The sequence below is a fragment of the Elgaria multicarinata genome, chromosome 20, assembly GCF_023053635.1.
Source record: "Elgaria multicarinata webbii isolate HBS135686 ecotype San Diego chromosome 20, rElgMul1.1.pri, whole genome shotgun sequence".
NCBI classification, from domain to species: Eukaryota; Metazoa; Chordata; class Lepidosauria; order Squamata; family Anguidae; genus Elgaria; species Elgaria multicarinata.
The window spans coordinates 19436644-19451753 of NC_086190.1; the positions used below are offsets into that span (position 1 = coordinate 19436644).

General features: G+C 55.4%; 1 protein-coding gene across 2 annotated transcripts in view; it reads left to right on the forward strand.

Annotated features, from left to right (window-relative positions):
* The window catches only part of USP48 (ubiquitin specific peptidase 48), a 29479-nt gene extending 27041 nt beyond the window's left edge, over positions 1–2438 (forward strand). For both annotated transcript variants that reach the window (XM_063145171.1, XM_063145172.1), the window contains 4 exons: positions 7–132; positions 1043–1091; positions 1281–1307; positions 1407–2438. In XM_063145171.1, coding sequence (XP_063001241.1) covers positions 7–132; positions 1043–1091; positions 1281–1307; positions 1407–1429 — 225 coding nt within the window. In that variant the 3' untranslated portion in view covers positions 1430–2438. The remainder of the gene's footprint in view (positions 1–6; positions 133–1042; positions 1092–1280; positions 1308–1406) is intronic.
* Positions 2439–15110: the final 12672 nt, after the last annotated feature.

Sequence of the window (15110 nt, forward strand, 5' to 3'; positions counted from 1 at the left end):
GCACAGATCATGCACGCCTTCTCCGTTGCGCCGTTCGACCAGAACCTGTCGATCGACGGGACGATCCTCACCGACGATTCGGCCACCCTCGGCAGCCTCGGGGTCACTCCAGAATCCGTTGTCCTGCTAAAGGTAACTGGAGGGCTGCCGGCTGTCAGGCCGAGCGGCGGATCTGCCCCAAACATCGAAGCCCGTCCCTGCCCTCCCGTAAGCTGGTCTTCCTCAACTGGGCATCCTCCAGGGGCCTTGGACTACAACCCCCGTCAGCCCGGCTGGGGTTGATGGGGGTTGTAATCCAAGGCGCCTGGAGGATGCCCGGTTGAGGAAGGTTGCATTCATAGGAAGCGTGCCTCCGTGTTGGGCGCGGTGCTAGTTGGAAGCCTCTCGTGCGCTAATGAGCGTGGCTGGATGAAACGGCTGCCCCGGGATCTTTTGGGGCTTGGGTTCAAATCCCCCCACCCCCAATTGACGTGAACTGATTTGGCTATTGGGTGTTATAGAAGTATAATAAATAAACCACCTGCCCCCAAAGCGATGGCCGTGAACTCAAGTCCACCGCTTCCCCCCACCCCCTGGTCTGTAACTCAGTGGGACGCTTTGCCCATCTTTATCCCTGCCTGTCTTCCCCCCCCCCCCAAAAAAAAAGTCTCAAGGCAGGCAGCGATTAAACAGATCCTCAAAGCGCTGGAAAAAACGCTATTGAAACTCGGCCGGTCCTTAAAGGCCCACCCCGCCCTGATACCGCCGTCGGCCGTGAACTGCAAATGCCCAGCCGGATGAAGAGGACCTCGGTGTTCTCCGTCCAACACTTGATTTCCTGGGGAAAGCAGCCGTCCCGCCGTCCCCCACCTACGCTTGTCTGAACAGCCCTGGTGGTGCACGGTCTCTTGCCACCCATCCCGGATCTAAAGAATTTGGCCTGGAAGCATCTGGCCATGAAGCAGGCGCTGCCCTCCCTTTGAAGGCCCGCCTGATCAGCCCGCCAGCGGCTTCTCCCACTGTGCTAACGCCTGTCTCTCTTCCCCCACCCCTGCCCAAACAGGCCGACGAGCCCATTGTGGACTATGCAGCAATAGACGACGTGATGCAAGGTACAGCTGGGCACCCTTCTAAAATCTTCCGCGCGGCCCTTCTTCGCTCAGCCCTCTGGGGCAGCTGGAGCAGGGTGGGGTGGGGGGAAGTCATCCCTGCACCTGCCTCCTAAGAGGCCGCCAAGAAGCCGTTGACTCAGAGCAGCACCCCCAAAGTGTGTTTCCTGACCTCTTTGCCTTCCTTTCCAGTCTGTATGCCTGAAGAAGGATTTAAAGGTAGGCCCCCGTGACGCTCCCCCCTTTCTGTTTTCTGCTCCGTTCCCGACCTGTGAAGCTCCACGTTCCTTGGCTCACGGCTCCTCCCTTTCCCTCCAGGGACTGGTCTCCTCGGACACTAACCCTTTCGACAGCTCCTGCCTGCGTCAGAAGTAGCCCGGCTGGGGGGATGCGTTTGGGAACTGGCTGGGCGTTCCGGGGCAAGTGGACCTGAAGGCCAGCCGCTCGGCCCCTCCCGTCGGCGGGGCTCCGTTCTGAAGGACTGCCCCAGATGCCTTGCGTCAGAATGGACCGTGCTGCAGCTTCAGAGGGACTCCTGAGGAGGGCGGCTCTGGCTTTGGACCCCCCCCCCTTCACCACCAAGGTGGAGCGTTGTCTAGCAGTCAGGAACGGATGACACCTTGGGCCACCTTCTAGCGGAGGCGGACGAGGGACGGGGGCTGCTTCCACTGCTGTTCATTGCTTTTCACCCCTCAAGCCTTCTCTTTCGAAATGGCTGTCGTCGAGGCCTACACCCAGCAATTTAGCAGGGTCTGGGGGCTCTCACAGGGCTGTGCTTCCAGCATCTTCGGGCCTTGGTCGCTCGTGCAGTTCGAAACGTCCAGCTTTCCCCACGTTTCGTAGGCGCCCCCTTCCCCTCCTGGAGTGAAAGCCACGACACACCTGCAGAAAGAGCCCTTCCATCACCTGAGTGGCCGGGGGGGAAGAGGGTGGCAATTATTCGCAGCCTCTTCATCCGTTTGCACCTGCCCTCTTTGCTTCCAGTATCTTCAGGTGGTCTCTGATCATCACCCTGAACTTCCTCTGCAGGGCAACTTAGTTCTGTTCCTTTCAACAACTTCCTCCAGGAGAGAGGGGTGGGCGTAGGAATGGCGGGCCCACTGTGACGCTGTGCAGGGGCAGCCGAAGAGTTTCCGGTCTCGGGACTTTGTACCAGCTTCGCTCCCGTTGTCCTGTGCTGAAGTGAAAGCCAGGGGTGTGGCGCGAGGAGGCGGCGGTGGGCGTCCTTCACGCTGGGCTGCCTGCCTGCCTACCTCTCGGTTGCTTCGAGGGGGCACTGTGCACCAACAGCTTCCTTAGACCTTCAGGAACCGTCTCTAAAAGGGCTTTTTCTTGATCTCTGCTCAACCATGCGGGGAGGGGGGGGACTTTAGCATTTCAAAAGGCCAGTGGGGAATGGGGGGTGGGGGAAGCGGCTAGGATCATCTTTCTTTTCTTCTTCCTTTGTAACAAGGTGTAAATTTCTTGGTTATGCTATGATCTCCATTTGCTGTTCCTGAGGAGGAGGGCAAGAGGAAAACCCGCAAGGGATCAGAAATGGTTTTAAGAAGCGGGCGAGGGGACATTTGGCGCCGAGGTTACTTCCGTGTCTCTGACGTTTTTCGGGGTTTGGATCCAGAGAACTGCCTGGGTTGTGTGCATTTTTTTTTTAAAAGGTGAAAAGTGGAGCTTGACCAATTTTATTCTTTCCCAAGGTAAAGAGTACAGTAATAATTCAACCAACGCTTGTTATTGCTCCATGAAGCGGCCTGCCTTTCTCTCTCCTTCCCTACGAAAACCAGGCCCAGGAGGGTTTTTTAATTGTCCTAGCTGGAAGCAGCCATGCAAGGACATTTAGCCCCTGGAATTCTGGTATTTTATTTTCCCGTTTGCGTCCTACCCCGCCTGCTCTGGGTTTCATACAACTTCCTCTATGAAAATGCCTGTCTTCATTCACAGGGAAAGGCTGATTGACCCTTACATGTATGTGTGTGTGTGTGTGTGTATATATATATATATATAGAAATATATATAGAACGAGAGAAAGAGACACACAGAACACCGAAGTCGTACTAAACAGGCACTTCTGTAGGTTGCTACTGAACAGATGAAATGGCTGGCCACCTTTCTGTACTTGTGAAAACTCTTGGACTTAGCATTCAGAGCCTTATTAAAGTGTGTACATGTGGACAGTCATACCTGATTTGTACTGTATTGCATTGCATAAAGGGGTTTTTTTTCCACTCACCTGTTCAGGTATTGTCTGTACCTTTCCCAGCTCTCCTTATCAGCCAATCTAGACCCTTTTTTGCGTTAGGATTAAGACGTTCCCTTGCGCTAAGCTCTGCTTTGATCTGTGAACACAAGTCCGGTTAAGCACGATCAGGTATTTAGACGGCAGCCGAGAGGTTGTATTGGCTTTTGAAAGGTGTTTGAATATATTTTACATCCGTTTCACTGGAGAACTTTTGAGGTAGTTTGTAGAAGCAATTCTGCCCAGCAGAATGTATGGTTTAAAAAGGATTGCTTTCTTAACGTTTCCTTTTTTAAAAATTACCATCACTAATAGCAAGTTGTGAGTGAATTATTATTATTATTTATTATTATTCCCACCTCTCAGAGCACACTGCCCTCACAAGGTGGGTTACAATACTACAACAATCTGAGCATAACAATTGCAATTAAGTGCATACAGACATGTGCCAGTAGCAGCTGATTTTTTAAGCAAACTAGAGTTTAATGTGTCTTATGGGGGGTTTCTCAAGGTTTTTTCTCCCTGGGAGTTCTAAAACTGCAGGGCCATCACTGAGAAGGCCCTGTCGTTATTACCCGCCAGGCTAATGGTTCTTTACTGGTGGGCCAGATGCTAACCTTAACGCTTGTTAACGTGGTCTGCTTTCTGTTAGGAATTTCCAGATATTCCAAAAGCGTATGTTTGAAATACAGCAATAAAACAGTGCTATTTTGAAAGAAGCAACTTTGTGATAACTGGGAGAAGGCAGCCTATGTTAACTCCCTACTAGTAATGTGCCGCTCTTTTGTAGCTCTGGCGTGGGCTGGTCCATGAAGTCACGAAGAGTCGGAAGCGACTGAACGAATAAACAACGATGTTAACAGATCCAGTAGTTGCCAGTCAAACTAGAAATGCTTCTAAAAGCTATCATGGCCTCATTGGATAGAAAACCCATATGGACGAGTATCTGAGAGTGGAGGCAGAAAGGAAATGGTCGACAGCCGGTTTTAAGCCTGACCACAGAACTTGCAGGGATTTAAAAAGGTGGGGAGATCTTTTGAGAAGTCTTTTTAAAGAGGAAATTCAGGAAACGGGAGGGGTGGGGGTGGGGACACTGTCCAGGGAACAGCCAGAGAAGATGGACAAAGAAGAGGAAATGGCAGAAAGAGCTGGAGACTCATTGGAGTATAACGAGCAACTGAAAAAGGTGGATGAGGAAGCCTGAAGGGTCCTCCCAAGTGAGAAACTTATAATTAAACTGAGCACAGAGGAGATGCAAGAGGAAGCTAGTGAAAAGCATGGAGAGGGAGACCGTGGGAGCCGGCAGACCTGGGAGTCCAGCCGAGGCTATTCAAGCAGCGAAGAGAACATTACAGTGATCAACTGGTGATGAGTCTGTGAAATCGAGGAAAGGGAAGAATTGTGTTTCAGCTTCTCCAGCCCCACCGCCCGAAGGCCTCCTGCGCACCCGTTCTCCCTGGCGCCCTGTGTGATCCCAGCCTCCCTCTCTTCCTTCAAACCCCTCCTCAAAAACCACCTTCCCTTCCTCTCTGGGTTGGTTTATAGCATTTCTGCCCCTGTTGTTTAGGCAGAAAGACTCCCAGGATGGCTTGCAGCTAGATAAAAAGAAGACAGTTCCTGCCCTCAGGGTTGCAAGATAAAAAAGAAGACACATCATAAAAGGAAAAACAGGCGGGGAAGGAGAAGGAAAACTAGAAGGCTCGGGCACCAATTCTTAATGTTTCATGGTTCATTCCAGGGGCCAGATGTAACGTTTCTAACTCTTCACCTACTCTATCTTGCCAGAGAGGAGCCCTGTGTTTAAGAACGGCCCCATTCCATCCTCTTCTCCCAGTCCAGGCTGTTGTTTGCGCTCTGTTAAAGCAAGGTTTCGCTCCCTCCGCGACGGAGGAGGCTGCGTTCCCTGCGAGCCGGCTGGCGCCCATCGCAACAAGGCCGATGCCTGGCGTGAAAACCCTTCTCAGACGCAGCCGCTCCGCCCCACGTTCGTTGGCAGATGGCTGCAGGCGGAGCAGCTGGCTCGCCCGGGCACGATGCAGGGCTAAACGTTTGCCAGTTGAGTAAGTGAGACGAAACGGGGCAGCAGAAGCGAGGGCAGGTTTCTCATCCACTTGATTTGGGCCCCGTGGCCACGGCCCCTTCTGAGGACAGCTGGCTCCACACTTGAAAAGGTGGCGGGGAATCGCTTCCACCTCCGCAGCCCGCGGCATGTGGCGTTTGCCTGCTTTGGATTGAAAGTCGTGCGGCTCCCTGGGGACCGCTCAGGCCGGGAATCCGGCAGTCGCTTTGCGAGTGATTTACATGCCATGAATATGCAGGCACTGCTTCGCACGCCCCCGTCTCCCCCCCCCCCGAATCCTTTCCACTCCTCAGTCCTATGAGGGAGAGTTCCAGTGGTTTTGAAGTGAGAAGTTACGAACCTCCGCTCTGTGGCGTCTGGTGGCCCAGGCCTGCGTGGCAGAGTTTTAAGCGGGCTGCAAGCTGAACAGAGCTGGGTGTTCTAAGGCGAGACAGAAGCACGTCACCGCTTGCTCAAGAAAAGCTCTTTGCGCCAGTCTCACACTACGGGGATTTGATGGTGGGCCTTCATGAGGGCTAGGAACGCCTTGCTTTAAAACAGATCCGATCATCGCAGCAGCGAAGGGCAATCCCACCGGGCAGCCAAGGATGAAATTGTGCTTCAGTGCAGGAAAAGAACTCTACCACCACTGCCAAGGGCAGGCCCGTCTCTTCCAACTGTTTCTGGCTGTATCGATCAGCCTCCTTATTCTTGTCCTATTGATCTCCCTTCCTTGCCAGAGAGGTTGCGGGGAGGCGGAGGGACTTTCCGGAAGAGGCAGCAGCCCCTGGGAGGGAAAAAAACCTCTGTAAATGGCTCCCCTGCGAAGCTTTGATCGGGAAGCATCTCCTGGGGAGGTGGTACGGCTAGAACGTGTCCCCCCTCCTTCCGTTTCTCTGTAGCAGCGTTAGGAAGGCTGCCTGCCTTTGCTTTTTGACATGTACAAAGTTCCATTGCATGTCTTTTACCCCCCATTTTTAAGTCCGTGCTAAAGAGCCAGGGATGGTGGGACCCAGGCTGGAGCAGGGAAATTGGAGCGGATGAGCAAGAGAAAAGAGAAGGGCCCTGCTAAACCCTGCTCCAGGTTCAGGCCAGACGAAAGCAAGTACTTGGTCTTCATTCATGCATGATAATCGTACGGAGCTCGCCGGTGCGAGAGGTGGCTACAGACTTTAAAAAGCAGCAGTGACAAATTCATGGGTGCCTGACCGTGACTGAGTGGACGGAACCTCCTTGTTCGGGGGTAATCTATCTCTAACCATTGTTGAAGATCAGTTTTCCTTTGCGTCCCGCTTTCCGGCATCCCAGGCATCCATTTAGCTACTGCAGGAAGCAACGCTTCTCTCGTGTACGTAGTTCTGCCTCAGGTTCTATTAGCTGTAAGAGCGAAATGGATCTTCCGTGCTCTGGTATAGCTCGATATGCTAGCGTCTGTGAGGAAATTGCAGGGCTGTTGCCTAAAAACCCTGTCATTCCGCCTAAATGAGACTGACTCCATATTTACTTATTTTATTCCTATTTAAACCGGCCCTTTATTCAGAACCATGAGGACCGGGACCTTGCTTTATTTTTAGCAGAAGGGCCAAAGCGCAGCATCCGTTGCCGTTTTAACGGCCATCATCTCCGCGGAAGCCTCCTTTGACCCTCGTCTGAAACTCCGGAGCACCTCTGCCGATCAAGTGATGCTGAACCCGGCGCGTTAACAGGCTCTTGTTCCGCTGCTGGAAATGCCTCCGCCTCAACGAGATGGACCTTTGCTCTGATCCTGCTGCGCTGCTTTTATGTGGGCCTATTATGTGGGCAAAGTCTAGCGTGCCGCCTCCTCTCTGGAGCTATAAGCAGCCCGATGAAGCTTTTAAGTAGCGGCCTCCTGTTCCTTCGTTCCTTGCTCCTGGGGCGTTGATTCCTGTGCAGGGCCTGTTTCCACACTGCGCCCTCTGTATTGCTGGGGCGCTGCTGAATGTTGAACATGGGATCCTCTGCCCCTGCCCGAATCTCCTTAGGCAGCCAACAGTTGGGTCTGAGCAGCTGTGTCTACACTAAAATTTAAACCTGGGTTGAAACTGTTCTCTAGCACACATAAACCTCTTTCTCCTTACAGCGCTGAATCTCGGCGCCGTCCATTTGGGCAACGCTTCCCAGAGTCCAACCCTGCTGGATGCAACGTTCAAGTCGCTTTTAAAGCAGAAAGTGTCTAGCCCTCATGGAGGCCCACAGGCAAAGTTCCTATTGCTTGATAGGTGTCAGAGGGTCCAACTAGCCCGACATCCTTTTCACGGTGTCCGCAGGAAACCCAGAAGCCGGACAGGAGTGCAACAGCACCCTCCCGCCCATAAACACCAGCAACGGGTGTAAAACTGGTGTTTGGGAGAGAGTGAGACGGTGCGCTCATCTCTGTGCCCCCAAAATGAGGCACGGAGTGACCTTTCCAGGAGCAGAGGCTTGCTGTGCAATTGGAGTGCTTCGTGCCTGGTCCTCAGGAGGACTTCTCCTTCAGGGATCCCTGCTCTTCTTCTTTATTTATTTAAAACATTTATATCCCGCCCTATATCAATAAGATCTCAAGGCAGCATACAGATAGAAGCGTACAGTATAAAACAGTAAATATACACCGCTATAACCAAACCATAAACCAAGTTAAAACGATATATAATTTAAAAGCAGTTAAAACAATGTGCCTAGTGAATTCAACCATTAAAGGCTTTGTTAACAAGCCATGTTTTCACTTGGCGCTGGAATAAAATCGCATTGGCGCCAGTCGGGCCTCCAAGGGGAGGGCATTCCGGAGTCGGGGTGCCACCACAGAGAAGGCCCTCTCCCACGTCCCATCGTAGCGAATGTGTTGTGCTGGTGGGATGCGGTGGAGGGCTCCTCCAACAGATCTGAAGTCTCGGGCAGGCATATATAAGGAGAGGCGCTCCCTCAAGTTTCGAGGCCCCAAGCCATTTAGGGCTTTAAATGTCGTTACCAACACCTTGAATTCCAACCGGAAGCATACAGGCAGCCAGTGCAGCTCCTTTAAGGTCCTTTTGGCCATGCTGGCTGAGGCTTCTGGGTATTGCAATCTGAAGGGCGCCAGGCTGCCGATCTCTGAAGCTAGAGCAAAGGCCTCCGTAGCTCCTAGGATTGTGTGGGAGGTAGAAACCAGAACAGTTAAGCCTGTTTCTCGCCCATTTGCGTTGCTAATCAGGACTAGTATTGGCGTTAGCTCTTTAGGAGATAATGGAGCCATACATTCTTTATTAGGGCTAATGCATCACCCGCATGTCTCCGGTTGGGTTTGCATTGACCGCCTCGCTGAAGAGATTAAGCAAAGCCCTCTTGCATCACCAGGCAAAGGTTCGTGTCGTCCTGCCTCCTGCTTCCCACTCCTACAGCAAACAAAGGCCGTAAGGACGTTTCTAAAAGTCCGCATGGTGCTACTTGTTCGCAGTCTCTTTTATCCCACTCCCCAGCCAAAAGGACTCCCGCGAGTGGCTTGCCAATCATCAATAGAAGAAGAGAGTCTTTGCCTTCAGGTTCACAAGCTAAGAAGACGCGGGGGGGAAAACAGGAAAAAGGGGATGAGGAGGGAAGAGGAAAAAAATGTTGCTTTTCGGCGGGGTGGCTGGAATAGCCCGGTGTCCCCTTTTCATCTTCCTTGTTACAGCTACTGGAATGGCGACAGCTGAGGGCGGAGGAGTCTCCAGCAGGTGGTTTTTATTTGGCCAACTCAAAGACCATGAGAAATGTGCAAGCTTTGGGGAGCTGCAGATCTCTTCAGCAGCTTAGACGTTAGAAAAGGCAGGTATCGAGGGACTGGAAGGCGGAAGGCTTGATCACTATTGTTTCCCACCAGCTAAGGAATCTGTCTGGTTCTCCCAGGATGGAGGCGGTTATTAGATTGTAAGCCTATGCGGCAGGGTCTTGCTATTTACTGTGTTATCTGTACAGCACCATGTACATTGATGGTGCTATATAAATAAATAATAATAATAATAATAATGAACGGACAGTGGGTGTTAACATTTTCAAAAGTGGAAGGTCAACAGTTATTTGGTACTTCCTCCTTCCTTGGGGTCCTAGGAGCACTGAAGCCGTTGCCTACTTTTTGCTAGCTTTGTCTATGGGGCAGCATAGAAAGGTAATAAGCCTATATCAGAGATTAAAGCCCTTATATAAACATCCGTAAATAACAATTCATCACCCCTGTCTGAGCCCAGTTCGAATGTCTGTAAACTCTCCGGGTCCCTCCAGCTTCAGGACTATGCAGGCACCCTGCTACAACATTCAGTCAGCCCTCTTGCCTCGCCCTTAACCTGCTTTTTCTAGCCTCTTGCCTGATGAAGAGATCTGGAGCTCTCAAAAGCTTGCACATATTTTTTTTTTAAAAAAAGATATTTGAGTTGGCCTAATCAAGGCAAGTCATACTATAGCATAACTGTGTTAGCGTTCTGTTCACAAATTCAAGGGTTAAATGTAGCAGAAATATAGACTTCACTGTTTTAGTTCAGGTGTTTTAATAAGTTAGCATAACTGGAGCCTTTGACGCTGAAAAGACAAATTGCATCAGCAAGCGTTCCAATCTCTGAAAGCGACAGTGGCAAACCACAACATAGAAACCATAGTCGCTATTGAGTCCCTGATGAATGCAATCAAATTTCTTTATCGTCTCTTGCTCTGCAACCTCACGTTTGAAGCCACCCCTTGATTTCAATTTCATTAAAACTGTCACCCTGACGTCCTGGATGGTATGCCCAGGAGAGGGGGGGGTTCCCCCATGGATGTCTCTGAAAGCCTCCTCCGCTAAAGCCGTGGACGCCTTTGTCACGACATGTTGCAGCAAACCTGCTTGAATTGGCGTCATCCGTCATGAGGCTCTGCAGAGAAGCTCTCCTGACACACAGTCGCAAACACGGAGTGGGCATACAGCCTTCTCCCACCCAGGGGCCCTGCAGGTGACTCCAACCCCCAGTATCCCCCAACCATCATGGCCAATGCTCAGGGATGCTGGGAGCTGTAGTCCGACATCGTCTCAACCTGCTTTCCTTATGCAGGCGTTTTGGGCGACCGCTTCCCAGCATTCCTGACAATTGGCCACGCTGGCTGGGGCTGATGGGACTTGGAGTCCAAAACAGCTGTGGGGCACCCGCATGAGGGCCTTAGAGGGCCACGCGTAAGGCAGCATTTGTGAAGCCCCCAGCTCCCGGTCCTCTTCCCCGCCGCCTGCGTCTTCGTTCCTGATCCATTAGAAAGCGAAGAACAAAACTGTTTGCTAATCCTTCCTCTGAGCATGTGCAGGTTTGCACTTGAACCTCTTATCTAAGCAGACCCGCCACCGCTCCAGGAATGGTCGCCCGATTACCCGCGGCGATCTCGGGATTTTCTCCTGCCGGGAGGAGCCCCGCCCTCTCGGGATGGGGGAGGAGCCAGAGCGCCGGGGGCAGCCAATGGGAGCGGCGCAGGGGCCGGAGCGCCCCGTGACGCGCCCGCTCGCCTCGCCCGGGTCGCCAGTGCGGCGGCGGCGGCGGCGGCCGGAGGAGCGCAGCGGCTCCGGTAAGCGGCGCGGCGGCGGCGGCTCCGGGCCGGGCGGACTCGGACGCCTGGATCCTTTGCCCGGTGGGGAGGGCTCGGACGCCGGGGGTCCCGGGCGGCGGCGGCGGCGGGGCGCGCAAGCACCTGCCCGGGCGCACCTGGAGCGCGCGGCGACCTTGCGGCGGCGGCGAGCCCTCCGGCGCTTCCAGCGCTCTTTCTGGGCACGTGTCGGCGTCTCCCCCTCCCCTTGGTTTCCTGTTGCGGGGGTGGGTTACCGCGCCCCCCCCCCCGTCCAGCAATGGCGATGCGGGGGCTGGGAGGGGGCCCCGTCTCGCTCCGCGTAGCCCGCGTCACGTCGGAGCGCGCGCGCCTGCCTGCCTGCCTGCCTGCCTGGGTCCTTGCTGCGGCGTTGGAGCTGGCCGGGTGGGCAGGGGAAGCCTCCGGTCTCCCCCGGGCAGGAGGAGGAGGAGGCGTGGGGCGAGCTTCCCCGGGCAGGTGCCGGCGAGGCTGCCTCTGCGTTTCCAAGCGCGCCTTTGCGCCCCCGCGCCTGCCTCCCCGGGAGCGGTGCGCCCTCGCCTCCAGGCATCTGCCGTCGGTGTGGCTACGCGGTTCAGGAGAAGGGGCCTGTTGGGAGGGAAATGTCCCGTTCCTCCCCCCCCCATCCCACTCTCCCCCCCCCCCCTGCAAATTGTCCTCAGAGTCTGTCAAATCCCATTAAGGCGGAGAGGAGAGGCCTAGGAGAGGTGTCCGCCCGCCCTCTCCCAACGCTTTGCTGCTTCTGTGCTGCAGTCTCCTTGCTGGGGGGAAGGAGGAGATGAGCCGGAAGGTGGGGGGAGGAGGAGGGCCGGCAGAGCTTCTCCCCCCCCCCTCCAAGCGTCCTCCTTCCAGGCCCTTCTCCTGACCTTCATCCAGAGGACCAGCCACCGGGCGCTTTGGACCGCTCTCGTGGGCATCTCCCCAAGCCGCTGTGCAGCCAGACTGCGTCTCCATCCAGGTGGACGTGATCGCAGCCCCCCCCCCCCCCCGGTAGCTGGGGAACAACCAGTACCAGAGGCTGGGGGAGCGTCTTTCGCTTTGGGGTCTCCGCATGACCGTGTCTCTCCGTGGTAGGGGAAGCGAAAAGCAAGACCCCACCCCACCCCACTCTGCCGTGGCAGTTTCGGCACCTCTAGGTTGACCCTTCCCGCAAAGGTCCCTGTGGATGTGGGGACGGCCTTGGTGGCTCCTCTGAGCCACGTATGGCCTCCACGTGGACCGGGCTGCCCTTGGCGGACACCCCACGTCCGTTCCTTGGGAGTCCGTACAGGTCGAGTTGAGTGTCGTGGAGCGGAATCGGAACGCAAGAGCCGTGCCGGGTCAGAACGGAGGCCTCCTCTGCCCAGTCTTCTGTTCCCATCCAGCTGCCCCAGTGGGAAGCCCACGAGTAGGAAGCAAATATAACAGCATCCTCCCATGTTCCCCAGTATACTGCTTCTGATGCTGGAGGTGATATATAGCCATCCTGACCCGTAGCCGTTGATGCCAGCTTCGGAGCCGGTCCAATTCGTTGACCCTCCAGCCTAGATCTGACCAGTAGGGGCTTTCTGGGGTCTCCAGGAGAGAAAGGCCTCCCCCATCCTCTCCCCCGTGGTCCTTTGAACTGCAGATGCCTGGGACCTTCTGCACGCAAAGTAGGCGCTGAGCCAGGCACAAGTCAGCTGGAGATGCCGTCTTCCTTTTGTAGGGGGTCTTTCCAGCGCCAGGTTATGGGGGGCAAAGATGGCCCTTGGCTGCTTCTAAGGAAGGCCGTGTCTCCCTCTTGGTCACAGGCCTGCAGCCCCCCCCCTACAGCCTTTGCAGTGTGTGGAAGGGGCCCTGGCACGGCCTTCCAGCACACGTAGCTGTGGCGGCAGGATCATGGCGGTCCTTTAAGGCTGCCTCCCTGCTGTGGGTGACGGGCCTGGCGCTGAAGGGGTTACGCCTCCCGGAGCGTTCCCGGAGGAGGGTGGTGCGTGGGGGGAGAGCGAGCAAGCGAGCCAGCGTGCTTTCTTTCTTTAAAAGCAGCCCTGTTAACAGATTTCAAACCCAGGCGGAGGAGCCTTGGCAGAGAGCCATGTGCAGAGTGCAGAGGGATGCACGTCTGCAGGCGGGGGAGAAAGCTGGTGGGGTGTGTGCTGTCCCTCTTTGCGTCAATGGACTCCACCTCCCATCAGCCCCAGGTAGCATGCCTAAGGGTCAGGTGATGGGGATTGAGAGTCGAAGAACGTCTAGAGCGCCCTTTCCCCTGCCTGGTACCTTCCAGATCTTGTGGACTTCGACTCCCAGCGTGCCTGACTGGGGCTGATGGGAGGTGAAGGCCAAAACATCTGGAGGGCACCTTGTTGGGGAAGGCTGGGCCCTGAGGGTTTCCCCACCCACCCCATCTGGAGGCAAGTTATTCAGCGGGCGAGGCCATCTTCTTTTCCTTTTTTTATTTCCCCCCCCCCCCCCGGCTCCGCCTGCTTCCCTTGGCTTTAAGGCGTGTTCCGCTCCCAGTTCCCATTTTGCAGGCAGCGTACGGAGGCTGCCGTTCCTAGAGAGTCCTTGGCCTTGCCTGGGATTCGAACCCAGGTTTTGTTTGAAGTCTGTCTGCTGGACTGCTGAGCAGGAAAGCAGTCGGTGGTTGTGGATGTGCACGAAACAGCAGATCAGAGCTGCTTTCCACCCACCCCATCTGAGGCTGGACGTGGCTGTGGCACCACTTTGCACGTGGCCTGTTCCTCGCGGCCAAGAAAACCGACTTCGCGCACCCCGTTGTGTGTGGGTCTCGGTGGTGCCCGAATGCTCCCGTCCGTGCAGTGGGCCGTGACGCCACTGCCTTCTCTCCCGGGTGCATCTTCTCCCCTGGGCAATTCCAAAGGGGAGGCCTTTCTATATCGGGGAGGGGGGGCACAGGGAGCGCCACGTCTTCTGTTCACATGTGCCCGTGGCAGGTAGGGGCAGCAACGCGCGTGGCGATTCGTACGAGGGACACCAAGGCATGTACGGCCTAAATATAGCTGCATTGTTTGGCCTGGGAGTTGCAATGATCCCCGGTGACTCATGTCTGTGGAGTGGGTGGGCGGACGTGGGCGATGCAGGGTTTTCTTTGGGGGGGGGTTACTGTGATCGGAGCTGATGGTATCAGGCGTAGAGTATAGCAGCAGCGGGCTGCAGGTTGTACGTGCAAAAGGGACACGCTGTGTGTGTCTCCCACATGCTGTGACTGGCTTCGCTCTACTAGCGGAAGACCAAGCATTGTGCTGAGATCTTGAAATTTCAGTTAAGACGGGCCTCTCTCTTTTCTCTCTCCCTCCTTTCCTTGGCTTTCTGAGCAAGAGAAATGCCACAGGCCTCCTCGTCACGCTCCTCCCTGCAATCCTCTGGACGTGACAAGTATTATTTTCCCCTCTTTAAAGCGGACAGCAAGGCTGCCGTTATCACTCCAGGCCCTCCGGAAATGGCTGCCGTCGCCAGGCCTGCAGTTCGGGCTACGTCTGGCAGCAGCGCCGTGGGCTTGATGGCTCCCTGCCTGCGGGCTGGTTCCTTAGTCACAGTGCCATGCCGGCCACGCCCACCCTGGGCCTGCATTGTGGCTGCCTGCCTCTCCGCCCCACGGCCACCGGCTGTTTGTTTATTTCCCACCTGGTGCACATGGCTCGGAGATAGCCCGGATCACACACTGGAGCGGCCGTTGCGCTGACGAACGGCTCGGGCGCCGGCTTCCGTCTCTGCCAGGTCCCGGCATGTGGCGTTCTCCGTGGCAGCTTCTTCACACCTCCCACCGCCCGGGGCCTGGCCAAATTTTGTTGCCAAGATTCTCTTCGACAAAGCGGGGAGAAGCGCCAAGTGTCTTCACGCGTCCCAAATGAGTGGAGGCAGCGGAGTTGCCCAGCAGTTGAGCTCAGCGGTGCCACGGTCCAAATCTCACGCGGGCGAGAGGGGCTGAGGAGCTGCCCCTTCCCTCTGCCTCAGTTTTCCCATCTGTGGTGTGGGTGGAAGATCTCTCCGTGCTCGCCATTGTCGCCGTGTGGGAGGCACGCTGGAGTCTCCCAAGAGAGAGCATTCATGCTGACTGTCCTTCTTTCCTGGTGCTGGCTGCTTCCCAGGGATGCATCCAGGCTGGGGGAGGGAGGGAGGGAGGGAGGGAGGGAGGGAGGGAGGGGGTGGGTGGGTGGGTGGGTGGGTGTTGTAGCGGAGGCAACCTGCCCCTGTTGTG